The sequence below is a fragment of the Lingula anatina genome, chromosome 5, assembly GCF_051362555.1.
Source record: "Lingula anatina isolate TDL-2025a chromosome 5, LinAna3.0, whole genome shotgun sequence".
Lineage (NCBI taxonomy): Eukaryota > Metazoa > Brachiopoda > Lingulata > Lingulida > Lingulidae > Lingula > Lingula anatina.
The window spans coordinates 2,898,537-2,913,056 of NC_141771.1; the positions used below are offsets into that span (position 1 = coordinate 2,898,537).

General features: G+C 35.9%; 1 protein-coding gene across 1 annotated transcript; it reads left to right on the top strand.

The window, feature by feature from the left end:
• Positions 1-1,188: 1,188 nt before the first annotated feature.
• LOC106151383 (peptidase inhibitor 15) lies at positions 1,189-12,189 on the top strand. Its single transcript, XM_013524613.2, has 10 exons — positions 1,189-1,247; positions 1,779-1,847; positions 6,715-6,899; positions 7,301-7,516; positions 9,111-9,226; positions 9,552-9,655; positions 9,854-9,892; positions 10,237-10,353; positions 10,640-10,741; positions 11,085-12,189. Exons 2-10 carry the CDS (start codon positions 1,790-1,792, stop codon positions 11,240-11,242), a joined length of 1,095 nt encoding a protein of 364 aa, XP_013380067.2. The 5' UTR covers positions 1,189-1,247; positions 1,779-1,789; the 3' UTR covers positions 11,243-12,189.
• The last annotated feature ends 2,331 nt before the right edge of the window (positions 12,190-14,520 follow it).

Below are 14,520 nucleotides of genomic sequence, written 5' to 3' on the forward strand. Positions count from 1 at the left end.
CATTTACGCCGACCCCTCTCTTTATAAGAATCTGATCACAGGAGCTGGGGCAGTCAAAAGTAAATCGTTAGCCAAGAGCCAAGAGCCGTTTCGACCCTTCGTCAAAGGGCCTAGATCACGATTTACTCTTTAAACATATTTGGGCTCTTTTTTATGACGATTTCTTTTTTGGCAACGCATTGTTTGTTTTAACAAAATTATTGAATTATACATATTGCACGAATGATGCCGCCTACAACAAAAACATGGTTATCCACTTGAATGTTCAATTATGAAGTCGGAAATACGTGCAGAAAATAGCCCTGTTGTTTACGAAACCTCGGCGTAAATTATTGAAGAAACACATGTAGATAGAAACATCTATCTGTCATGCCCTGCCACATAGAAATGACACGTGTCTTTTTTTTTTTTTTTTTTGTTTTTTTTTTTTTTTTTGTTCATCCCCACTATAAGAAAATTAAAACAGGCGAAATGAGAAATTTTCCCGATAGAATTTTTCCCTGTCTTCACTACCTCCGCCCCCCCCCCCCCCCCCCCAAACCTTTGGAAATAGTTGGCAAGTAAACATAAAAAACACTGCTTATTCGAACTCACAATGAGGGTCTTCAATGAAATAAGCAGCTCTCAGTACCAGGTTGTCCTGCAGCTGCTTGCTCACCCACACGTTTGAGATTCCACCTGTTTTCCTGCTTCAACACAAAACAATTGCATAGGTCAACAGGCATAATCAAATAATCCATTAAAATATTAATCATGATATTTGTCATTGTTTTACAGGTGCCTTGAACAATCTACCTGTTTTCCATTTGAACAAAATCCGACTAGAAAAGTGAAATAAATAATTGAAATACACTGTTTAATTATTTATTATTACTTGTCTAAACTGAGCAAATACTCCCATTCTGGCGTCAGCATTGTACGAAAGGCTACAAATTCCGAGGTCGCGTCCTTTTTATATCTTATTTCCCTTTGCTCTCGCAGGTGAAAACTAAGAACTTCATCAATTATTACATCTCTCTATTATTCCCCAAATAATGTGCATAATTTAATTTCCCACATTTGTCAAGATCAAAAAAGGTTCACTAGTTAATCACCTAATTTTTGTTTATTCCAAGTGTTTTCAGAGTTCCGGAGGCAACTCAATGCCTATATAATAAGATGGTATTCAGACTTTGCCTTCGTATTCCCCCGGACAAATCCACGGGCCCGCACACCAAGAAACATCTTGCAAAGACGACTCCAGTAAGGTAAGTTTTTAAACTAACGTGTCTTTGACAAAGCCGGTGTAACGTGACAAAGAGTCCCCCATGATAGAGAGTCCGCTTCTCATTCATTTGTACAAGTAGATTTTGACCCCCTTAGGTCAGGCTAACCCTAATCATTATAACTAAATGGAGGGAGGACTTACTTTTACACGGACCCTCAGTTTCGTTACACCGGGAGCAAAAATAAAGTGGTATCCGTTGTTCAAGAATAACGACAAAGGTCAATATAGCTTGCTCTGTTTCAGCTTGCTTGTTTTTCGAACCGATGCGTTAATTGTAGCATACATGTAGATTTCTTGTAGCACGCGTTGAAAATTTAAAATCGCGAGGCAATGTCTACAAGAGTTTCAAACGACGTTATTTACAACCAGGTACTAAAACAAAAAGAAATCTTTGCCAAAAGTAAACATGGGTGTAAATATATGTGAAAATCTCATATTTGTTCATTTACAACAAAACGTGAGCTTGTCATCTCTCTTTTTTTTTCTGAGTTTCTTTTTTTTTTTTTTTCAGACAGGACAACTATGGTGTCGATCCTTTCGCTGTTGACCATACTTTCACTGGCTTATACACGTACTCTGGGTATGGTGCATTGAAACTTTGAGTAGACTATGAGTAAAGAATTCAAAGTGAAACATCAATTTATAAAGAACGTATAGATAGGCCTATAGATGTAGCAATTCATAATAATGAAGCAAATTTATTATTAATGTAAAAAGCTAAGATAATTGCATGTACACTGTAAAAACAGTGTTTAGCATTTAAATACATACAACACACGTTAGGCACCTATACGCATTTAGAAATCTGTGTAAATGCTAAACGCGTATAGCTTTTCAAACGCTTCACAGAAGAAAAAGCTAGACACGTTGGCATTGTTACACGTTTAGCTATGTGTTTAGCTTCACCGGCATATGATTCTATAACAAGTCTATCACAAGCTAAGCACATTGGCTAAGCACTTCCCCTGCTAATCGCGTGAGGCTGCTAAACATATGGAGCTGCTATAGGTGTGGAATTCCTTAACGCGTGGAGCTGCTAAACAACATGTTTAGCTTTTCAAGCTCGTCACAGAAAAAAATGCTTCACAATCCCATATATACATGTACGATCCCATAACAAGTTTATTACAAGACTCAACAATTTTGCTTAACACTTCCCCTTGTAAACATATGGGGCTGTTGGAGGCGAGAAGCAGCCTGCTCGTTGTATCCTTCCTTGCAGTGACGTGTGATTATTTAAAATAGGCCTTTTAAGTAATAATCCAAATAACAAATAACGTTTTCACGACGTTATCAGCTGGTTACATGATGGTGATGGTATAGAATAACGTCATGGTAACGTTATGGGTGTTTTTAACTCCATGCAAAATGATGCACTTGCAGTTTTATAAGCGTTTTATAACATTCTGGAAAAACATTATTTAATGTTTTGAAAACTTTTTTTATTAATCACCAAAACACGTCTTATGCTGTATGAACTATAGTTAGCGGTTAATTCCAAATGGGCTTGGGTTAGTCGGCGACTAGAGCGGTGCGATTTGAAAAATATTCGGACTATCGTTACCAAAATAACCAGCATGTGATAAAAGCTTAAATAAACCATTATAATGAATACCCCACCATCATCCTGATGTTCTATTGTTCATTACTTCCGGAAAAAATAAATGAACATCAATACCTTAACGCATTTTATCAAAATATGAAAAAAATGTTTTAAAGTAAAAGTGATAGTTGTTTCGTGTCTTTAGTACACTAGTGAATTTTCCTAACTTGTTTTTCAGAAATATATTCCAATTAACTTCCTCGCAAGGTCAGCTAACACAAGGATGAATAAGTCCCTTCTGTTTTCTAGAATCTAGACATTACGTGAACAAAACTATACAAAATCTAGAACTGCAAGACGGTACTGTTATTTTTGATCAAAAGGAAATACTTAATGAAGCTAAATTATTTTATGAGCGTCTGTATTCCTCAAAAAAAGAATTTGTAGAAAAAACTGATCTTCGAGTCCTTCTTGACCAATTTAACGTGCCTAAATTAAATGATACCGAAAAAGAACTGCTACAGGGAGAAATCTCCAAGACAGAACTTCTTACAGTCCTAAAGAAAATGAAGAATAACAAATCTCCGGGTTCCGACGGTTTTACAACTGAGTTTTACAAATTTTTTTGGTCAGATTTGAAAGAATTTATGGTCAGAACGGTAAATGAAGTATTTCGTAAAGAAAGGTTACCAACTAGCCAGAAACTCGGCATTATTACTTGTATCCCGAAAGGGGACAAGAATAGAAAATTTTTACAAAATTGGCGACCTATAACATTATTAAATGTATTTTATAAACTAATATCCGGATGTATAGCTGAACGAATGAAAACTGTATTAGACAAACTAATTTCCCCTTCTCAATCTGGGTTTTTAGCTGGCCGCTATATAGGAGAAAACACACGGTTGATATATGACCTAATGCACATCACAGAAAAACGAAATATTCCAGGCTTGCTTGTTTTGATTGATTTTGAAAAGGCTTTCGATTCGGTTGACTGGGATTTTATAATTAATGTACTGGATTTCTTTAATTTTGGTGACGCAATTAAAAAATGGTTTGGGATATTAAATTTTGACTACAGCGCCTCCATTAGTCAGTGCGGTCATTTATCCGAGTACTTCAGAATCTCGAGAGGATGCCGTCAGGGTGACCCCCTCTCCCCGTACATTTTTATTTTATGTGCTGAAATACTTTCGTTATTGATCAAGAATAATAGTGATATTACTGGTATAAAGATAGAGAATACAGAATTTAGAATATCACAATATGCTGACGACACTACCCTCATTCTCAACGGCAGCAGACTCTCATTTCTTGCAGCCTTTAATACACTTGATTTCTTTTCAAAAATATCAGGTTTGGCGATAAATAAGAGTAAGACTAAACTAATTTGGATTGGCGCAAAAAAGTTTAGCAAGGAGGTGTTTCACCATGTAAGATGGAAGATGAATTGGGTTTATGACAGTTTTAATTTGTTAGGTATTGAATTTACATTGAATTTGCAGGATATGATAAAAACTAATTTTGAACAATACATCGTAAAAATTAAAAGAATGTTGCAACAATGGGAAAGGAGACCTTTGACGCCCATTGGCAAAATCACTGTACTGAAAACCCTGGTTGTACCCATGTTAAACCACCTATTCATTTCCCTTCCCAATCCAGATGAAACATACATGAAATTACTAAACACAATGTTCTTTCAATTTATATGGGGCAAAAAGACGGAAAAAGTGAAAAGGAGTGTAATAACTGGTAATTATGAACAAGGTGGTCTTAAGATGCTAGATTTATTTGACTTTATTGCTTCTCTTAAATGTACTTGGATTAGAAGAATTTATCAGACAGACAACATATATGCTCCACTTCTCCAAGCTATTTTTGATCGAGATGTAATAAGTTATATATTTACTTTTGGGAATGCATATCTAGACAAGCTTATTAAGGATTGTAGTAACTGTTTTTGGAAAGATGTTCTGGTTTCCTGGAAATTGGTGTTAACACGCTTACTAGAAAGAAAAAGTATAATATCTGTGGAGCCGATTTGGTATAATGATAATTTTAAGATTGGGGGCAAGCCTGTGTTTATAAGAAAATGGTTTAACAAAGGCGTCAAAATTGTTAGCGATTTTCTTGAAAATAACAGAATTTTAACAAAGGAAGAATTTGAACAAAAATTTAGCCTACAAAACTGTTGTGCGCTCACATTTTATGGTATACGAAACTCTATTAAGCACAGGCTTATGAATAAAGCGCATAACGATGTTCTTGAGATCACCTCTCACCCTTTTTTGCCTCAAGCAATAGAGCTTCTTATCAAACATAGTAAAGGCTGTAGAGACTTTTATCAAACTCTCTACAAGCCAGCTACACGAATGACAAATGAAAAAAAATGGAACGCAAAGTCAAATTTTGATGTACATTGGAAAGATGTCTATAAGAACTGTTTCGAAACAACAAAGAACACCAAACTGCAGTGGTTCCAATACCGCATAATACATAGGCTCCTGCCTGTTAAATCATATTTAAAAACTATAGGGATTGAAAACGATGACGTCTGTTCTCTTTGTGGTGTTGCAAGGGAAGACATTTCGCATACTTTCTTCCAATGCGCGTATAGTAAAAAAATTTGGGAAGAACTGAAAGCTTACATCTTTAACAGAACGAATAAAAACATTACCTTTAATGAAAAATGCATCATTTTCGGCTATCCAACAAACCCAAACAGCCCAATTAATTTTGTTATTCTTTGTACGAAATTTTATATTTACAAAAGTTTCAAAAAGAAAGAATGTATGCGTCTTTCTTCACTCATAAATTACATAAAGGATCAATTTATAATAGAAAAATTCAATGCATTAAAAAAGCTAAATTTAACAAACTTTGAAAAAAAATGGGAAAATTGGTCAGACATGTTTGAATTTAATTAGCTTCAGCAAACTAATATTTTGCACTTTTTGCTTGTTTAATAATATGTTGTAGTTATGGATGAATACATTGTGGTATCGATCTTTATTATTATTATTATTATTATTATTATTATTATTATTATTATTATTACACCTATTGTTCATGAGATTATAAACTTGTATTCGTGTGTGTGAGAGAGAGAGTGTGTGTAAGAGAGAGAGTGAGTATGCAGTGTGCATTTACCATACTTGGGTATATGTACTTTCTTATACTGAAATTTTTCAATAAAAAAAAAAAAAAAAAAAAAAAAAAAAAAAAAAAAAAAGTCCCGCTGTAAAGATGATGGTGTGAATCAACTATGTTGACAGTTCACGGTACCCTGTTATAGATAGAGATATCTATAGCAGTTAAAGGTTACCGTGACTTCGCGTGTGTGTAGTGACTGAAACAGTTGAAAACGTTACAACCTTAAAGTTAAACAAATACACCCTACATTTATTAGACGTGAAGCACGTCAAAGCGTGTAACATGTTAATAGGCTAAACGTGCTTAGGTGCTAAACGCGTGGAAAAAATGAGACAAAACAGGCGCTTAGAAATGTGTCTCGGAGCTAAACGCTGTTTTTACAGTGTATCTATCTTATTAAGAGTTTTAAGTATTAATAACGGGTGTCTGGAGAAATGTTTTGAGATGATAATATATGAAAAGGAGTAGTTAGTTAGATATATTTTACGTCTGTTTTTGATAGAAGTCCGTTTAGTTTCCGCTACCAATCAATGCCAAAAGGAATTGATTTTGATTATTATTCAGAATCTTGCATGAACAAAAAACCATCGAATAAGCAAGGGCAATTATTAAAACCTTGCCAATTTCGAATTTTAAATATTCAAACTCAATTTAAAAACTTTCTAAAACTGATCACTATCTTATAAACAAAACCTATTCCGAAATAATAAATGAACAAATGAATCTTCCTCTTTTCACAACCCAGCATCCAAACCCCATGTCAACGTGGAGATAGCCGTGGGCGATGTGTCGTCTGGTTCAGAACACAAGATGGAGCGGGTCCTCCGCAGTATCACCGGGTACAGCAACGAAGACAAGATGGCGTTGGTGAACCAGCACAACCAGAACAGGAGACTTGTGAGCCCGACTGCCGCTAACATGAAGCGAATGGTACGTACTATCAACGTTAATTTATGGGCGTATTAGTTTACAAAGTTTGCAAAGTTTTTAACGAAAAGGGTGGATAGCGAATTTTCGGACTTGTAGCTGTTGCTAGTGGCATATTTTTGTTGACGATCGTCACAATTGCCGTTACGGTCAATAGGAATTACCTATAGACCTTGATCTGCCATACTCTAAAATAAAACGGAAGGATTTGTGAAACGAAATTTTGACAGAAAGTAAAATGTTTTTTTTTTATTAGAACTTAACCCCATTCTGAATAAATATACTTAATATTATGATTATTCTTATGCTGAAAAACTGCCCGCCAATTTGCAAACCCTGAAAGTCCCAGAAATTATTCTGTCCATTTTACTTTTGGTTTCATTTAATTTTATTCTGTTTAAAAGATTTGGGACGACAGTCTGGGTGCCACTGCGCAGGCGTGGGCCAATGGCTGCGTTTATTCCCACAGTACTTCCGGTCTGGGCGAGAACCTGTATGCTCGGGCCGGTTCTGAACCTTCAGTGACGGGTCCGGTAGACGCTTGGTTCAGCGAGAAGGACTTCTACACGTACAGCATGAAGTCATGTGACTCAGGGAAGATTTGCGGCCATTACACACAGGTCAGTAGTACATGTGCACTTTTAAATTAAAAGTGGAAAAGTCATTCCGGTGTCGGGGGGGGGGGGGGGCGGTAACAGGGGGGTCCTGATCCCCTTTCGATTTCTGAAAAAATCACACCAATGGCCCCCTCTTGAAATTAGAATTTCTAAATCGTACAAAAAGGCACTGTTCGTCCCCGAAAATACCAACATTTTTCGGGCCCTTCAGTGGACCCTGAACCCCACGCCAAGGGGAGGGGGAGGGTCGGCTTCGCATCCCTGCCCCACCCCCCACCCCCCTTCAAATAATCCTGGATCCGCCCCTGCATTCGGAGCAACTCGGGTAATTCCGTTGATAATTGCAAGATACGGAATCATGTAGGGTAGGCCGAATACGTGAAATAGAGATAAATAAGATGAACCAGGCTTTATGAGAGAGTGGCAGGCAATGAAAAGAGAGAGAGAGAGTAGTTTGACATATTGACCATCCTTTCTCAATATTTTTAAAAATTGTGTCTACAAGCCAGAGTACTGGATAGTTCATGTATCGTATCGTGTCGTGTGTAATGGGTCCAGGCCTCAAGGTACTTAGCAACACGAGTGATAGAATACTTTGTTTACATTTTTATAGACGGAAAAATATATGTTTAAGAAAATATGAGACCTTTATTGTTAAGTCTTGGAATGCCTTCACTTGTCAACTCAAATGCACGTAAAACAAATCCTTCTCAATGTTTCACGAAAAACGAATACGGTCTATCACTAAATGTGACGCAAAAAATTTAAGATGTAGCACACTGTCGTTACTAATTTCTTTAATGAAGTGTGAGATCGTCTCATCATAGAGCATAAATGTCACCCAATCAGCCATGTATCAAATTCATGTATTCTCAGGGCGAATCTGGTGTTCTGATTAAGAGAAATTAAGAACTAAAAGCCGTAATTAAAACATTATTTTTCCTTAATTAAAACCTTCATTTCCCCGTAATACGTGATTTGGATGAACCATGATTGAGATTGATATTGCAGTTAAACAATTGTCTTAAGCCATTTGTATGCCATCCAGACATTTGGGTATTCTTTCTTCCATTATTACATTTGGATGTAGTATTTGGAATGAACTGGATAAAATGAAATAGAACATTAGCGTATATTCATTTATTAAGTGCGGCCAAAAAGAAGAAAGACGTGACCATGTAAAATATTTTACTTTACTTATATTAGCTCTGATCGAAGTACTAAATATTGACTACATTGTTTTAAGTTTTTCTATTGGATATTGTCACCCTTGGCCCAAAACTCCTATTTACTGCCTTATATACATTCTTTTGGGCAATAGATAAATCTTCAGTGTTCAGTGACTAAATTAATTAATATTTACACATGTCATCGTTCAGGTAAACGCTATTACGTGCTAAGTCACAATGCATGGAAAATTATCAATTAAATATTCGACGGTACCACATTTTGTAACTTGTGAATTTATACGTAATGTTTCTAGCCTTCTTTTCTTTTGTATTATAGCCCTTTTGAATTGGCAACTTGTTTCATTTGTTTGTTTATTTATTTATGATATTTATGCTATAAACACCATTCTTTTCCCCCTTAACCTTAGGTGGCCTGGGCTAAGAGTAATAAGGTGGGCTGTGGTATAAAATACTGTACCGCCAACTCACCGTTCGGTTCTTCCTACCCCAACTGGTATCTGGTAGTCTGCAATTACTCACCAGCGTAAGTCATTTTATTTTGACGAACATTTCTTCATGTTATACGTCATTTTTACCTATTTCTTTGAGGTCGGTTTCAAGAACTCAATCGGTAATTAGTCTGTCATATTTTACATTTAGAACCACATAAAAGCAACTTTGCTTTTTCGAGAAACCACATCCAATTCTGCTTCCGCCCAACTTCCACAAGAAAATAAACATTCGTTTTTAGGAATTTGCCTTTGGAAATCAAATAAGAATGAAAAAAGAACGTAGTCATTAGAAATCGAAACATAAATTATATTGAATAATTCTTTGAAGAATGTTAAAACACCCAATCACTCTTCCAGGGGAAACTACAACTGGGAATTCCCCTACGTCAGCGGCGCCCCCTGTTCTGGCTGTGCAGACAGCGAGGGGCTGAATACCGGAGACTGTCGCAATGGACTCTGTGGTACGTTTTTATATTAAAATATATTCAGAATTTGTTACAAAATTCATTTAGTATCAAATGACCTCCTTTACCTACAAAAGCACTCAACACTTCAAGATTGTGCTTCAAATTATCACAAGCTGAATTTATCAACTGGTTTAATTGTCATTGTTTCGATTTTGTGATATTTGTATTTTAGTATTCTCGGTTTTATTCCAGTGACCAAAGAGGAGTGTCAGAGGGATCCTTCTGCATGTTGTGAGTCAGTTAGAATATTTGACATTGTCTGACATTGAACCACCGAACCATTTGGCATTAATCACATCAACTACTACTTACATACTGCATTGGTACTATTAAATTTAGAATCATTCAAGTTGATACCTTTCGTTTGCTATTTATGCAATCATGTGCGTTTCGGTAAAAGTATTTAAAAATATTAAACTTTTTATGTATATTTCAAAAATTCTTGTTTATAATTCCCAGATAAGTTTGGCATAGCCATTTCACAGTAAGGGTGTGGCTGAATTGCGCAATACACCGCAATTTAGCACAACATGAAATAACAAAATAATTTAAGTGTGACGTCACAATAATTTCAGCGGCCCCTATTGTTTGTAACAATCAAGTGATAAATTGTCAGAATGGTGGCACGGCTAACTACGCGCAGTGTCAATGTGACTGTCCGGTCAATTACGGGGGAGCACAGTGTGAACAAGGTAATTAAGGAACGAGATAGTTCGAGATTTCACAAAACTTTTCAAATGTTATTTTAAGATTATTTTTAATTGATTGTAATCACATCGAACTTTCCATTTAACCGATGCGGGCCACATTTTGACCGAGATTAAAGCACAGCCGACTGACTGTGCAACCAGGGCTTTTATTGTCCTAACTGCACTGAATGCTGAATATTCTCGAAAGTATTATGATTATGATTTTGGTGACATCTATCAACAGCAATTATAAGCAACTTTAGGTTTTCTTTCATTTTTTCGTCCCCAGTACTGTGTAGCTTGGGTAGTTGCCAGAATGGAGGGACTGCTAACTATGCGTCGTGCAAGTGCGACTGTCCGGCGTATTTTGGGGGTCAACATTGTGAAAATTGTAAGTAAAGCATTATTTCAGAAATAGCAAAGTATAACACTCTACTTGTGCATATTCCTGCATGCAATTGTGATGAATTTGGTTTGGGGAATAAAGAATTTCTGTTCTTAAAATCACCCTCAGCTGGTATCAACCAATGCACTCTGGTTTGAAAGGACTTTTATATCAACCCAGTACAGTAAAAGATAAATGTTATCTAGCGATTGAAATAAAAGTGACTGACAAACAATAACTTGATTTTTAGGCCTTTAAATTGTTCACATGTGCAAAGACAATTACATTTCAGCATTATATTTATAATAAATGCTCAAGAGATTTTTCTCATTATTTTCTTGTTCGTCAGATGTGGACTGTCACCTGATGGGTGTTGGCGGAAGTGACGCAAGCTACTGTGCCTCGTTTCCGTCTTGGTACTGCTCACCGGGCGTCAAATTTACCGGCGAAGACGCGGATATACGTTTTAAGCACTGTCCAAATAAATGTGGAATCACTTGTAACTAAGTCTCTATGAAAAAATACTGACGCCACCTGCTGTTAATTACATTTGGAATTCTTGCTGTATAGGTATGCTTGAATGTATGTTTTTATTTAGCCACTGAATATCCGGGGCAGTGCTATGGACCAGAGTGTTCAAATCTAGGAAATGTTTAAAATTATTTGGCATTCGGAGTTTTTACATACAAATTAAGGTGGAATTGCAAAGGGTTGTTTGTTAAGACGATAATATGTACTAGGCGTGTTTTTCCCTTTAGATATATTATCCTATGTGTAGGCCTACTATTTCTTTTGAAAAAGTTCAGATAAGCACATATAGACATGTAGATCTTCTTTATATGGATAATGCATGTCAATCAACATATTATCGACGTCTTCCATTGTAACACGACACGTTTGTTAATCAGAGTTGCCAACACAACAATGTTTACAATACGCAACGGATCGACACTTGTAAACACGAGGATTTTGTCGAAAGTCATATGTATACAACAGGGGCGGATTCAGATATATTTTCTGACAGTCTTTCAAAATATCCCTGTTGATCCATCCTTCGTTTTTGACAGTCTTCCGGCAGAAAAAAAAATGCCCGTCAATATAAACTTGAAAAATTCTGACCGTCTAGTGGAAGACTCAGAAGATGGCCTCCATCCGCCCCTGTGCAACATAAATGCGTATAGTGGAATAATTTTGCATCTCTGGTTCTTTCAGTGTTAGCTAGAATAGTTTGTGTATGTATGGGGGATTTAGGGAACGTACGTATCTTACACAGCCAGCGGTAATGATTGTTCTTAGATAATTGTGATGTATAGATAATTGTAATGTAGCATTTCGATGGGAACACAAGGCGCAAAAAATGTGTTTGTTTTTATTGTGATGCATATCCCATACCATTCTTGAACAAATATGATTTAAAACAACAGGTGTACAATAAAGGTTAAGGTGTTGTTAAATGGCTTTTGTTTGATTGTTGTTTGGTAAACAATTCTGCAGTTGAAATTGTGCGGCTCTTTGCTAAGGTTAAATCGACCTTTCAGATAATTTATGATGATTGTCAAATATTTTTCATTGCCATTATTGCTATCAAAAAAAAAAAAACAACAACAACAACAAAAAAAAACCAAAAAAAAAAACACGCAGATTAATTTAGGGCAAAGTCTCCTTCATTTACCACTCTTATTCTCTGCGCATGCGTTCTAAATACGTCTTAAATGTCGTGATGACCGCAAACTCAGTCCTCTTAAAGTAAAATAGGAGAAAGGAAGTTGAGTGCGTTTTCAATATTTTTCTCCCGAAGAACGATATGCGTTGCAGTTTCCATTCAAAACATTGCCAACTTGCCCATTTGTATGTTTTTATAATACTATGCGTTACTTTTTTTTAAATTTTTTTTTTCAGATTGATAAGGTTTGAAGCAATAATTTGTTTCGTGTACGTATGAGGACAACTGATTGTTATAATTATCGGTTGCCATAATGCTTGACACTGACACCACACCGTCTTATAGAAAACGTTTAATCTCCCATAAAAAGCCAAAATAATAATTCAAATGTTCATTTCAATTAATTTCATTAATAAATGCAATCATTATGAGTGAAATGATCAAGAGAAGAAACCTCAACGATACCCTTTTGAAAATAAATACGACCATTCTTTCAAAAGCACCTATTCTTTAAAATTCCCAGATTGCATAGGCAAATGTCATACCTGCCCGTGAGAACATGTGGCATAACGAAGTTCTATCCTTAAGCCAGTTCATGCAACCCATAGTTTATTGCTTAGTTCATTTAATGCCTAATGCGTTTTCTTTATACGCCCCTGATGGATGTTAGGAATGGTAAAAAGCAATGGTACTTTCGTTGTAATAAAGGACAATGAAATGTGTTAATTCTCTAAAGTATATGACTCTGAATGCACTTTGCAAATTTCCCAAACGGACCTTCATTATGTCCATAATAACGTTTCTTGTAACCACGAGGCAAAAATTAAAAATATAAAAACAAAGATAAAAAAAGATAAAAGGAAGCAAAAAACACAGCAGATGTCAAGTAGTCAACAAATTAATTGCGATAAAAACGAGCCAGTTCTAGTAAATACTTTTACTTTATTTCCCTGTTGGTTCGGGTTAATGGAAAGCATTACGAGTCGCTCTATTTGTGAGCATATAAAGGGCGTGGAATATGAAATGAATCCCCAGTGGGCACTGTTAGCTATGGGCAAAACTGTCTTTCTCGTGAGACTGACAGGTCAGTGTTTTCACATTCTCTTCTTGTTGATGTCTGACCCTTGAGACACGGACGATGGAACGTGTTCTGCATTGTACTATGGCCGTGTATGAATGGAATCGTTTACCATCAGAAATAAGGATGATCAGCTCAGCAGATGACTTTTAAAAAACACTAAAATGTTTTTTAATTGAAAATTTTATACTTCACAGAACGTCATAATTGGACATATTTCTCTTTACTTCTCATACAATTACTTTTTGATCTAAAATAATTCCTTTAGTCTTTCTTACGAAAGTACAGGGTTCAATCTGATTACTCCAGGTAATGGTTAGTCTTAATATTTGGGTTAGAATCTGGGACGAATGTTGCCTGTGCAAAGTAACGGGGACGGACTACGGTTCCTAATGGACCTTTCTTTCCTGTCACAGGGGTTATGTCTTTCATGCCATTGGAATCTCGTAGCTCAGCTCGTAGCACAAAGTGTATGTTGTGCTTAAGAAAACAAATGACTGCAATAACAGAACCTAATTGTACCCCAATCGCTATATTTCCCAGAAGATTCCCATGTAATGCCACACCTTTCGGAATATACTGTATGTGAGTTGCGAAAGTGATGACTTCTAGGTTATTGTGTCGTTTTGTTAGAATAAATGGTCCCTTGAGCCTGTAAATTGTGCTCGTGAACAGTGCACTCTTTGATATGAAAGGCACTTTATGTTGTTTGCCAGATAATAATAACTCAGATAAAATATTTGCCATTTTATTTGAAATGGAGTATAAGACTGGGTGATATTTCCTAAATCACCAGTACTATCAGGATAAGCACAGACGGTGCTTGGTCACGTTCATTTTTACAAAACAAAATAGCGCGTCTCAAGTTCCACACTCTTAACCGTGGGGATAAAAAGACCTCATTGATATCGTGGTTCCTCCAGGGTAATTTTTTTTATTATAATTATTTCTTATTTCTTATTTATTCATTTTTTTTTTTTTTTTTGTTCAACTTCACTTCATGATTTTATGAAAAATAGCGCTATGTGCTCCAATCCATATAAT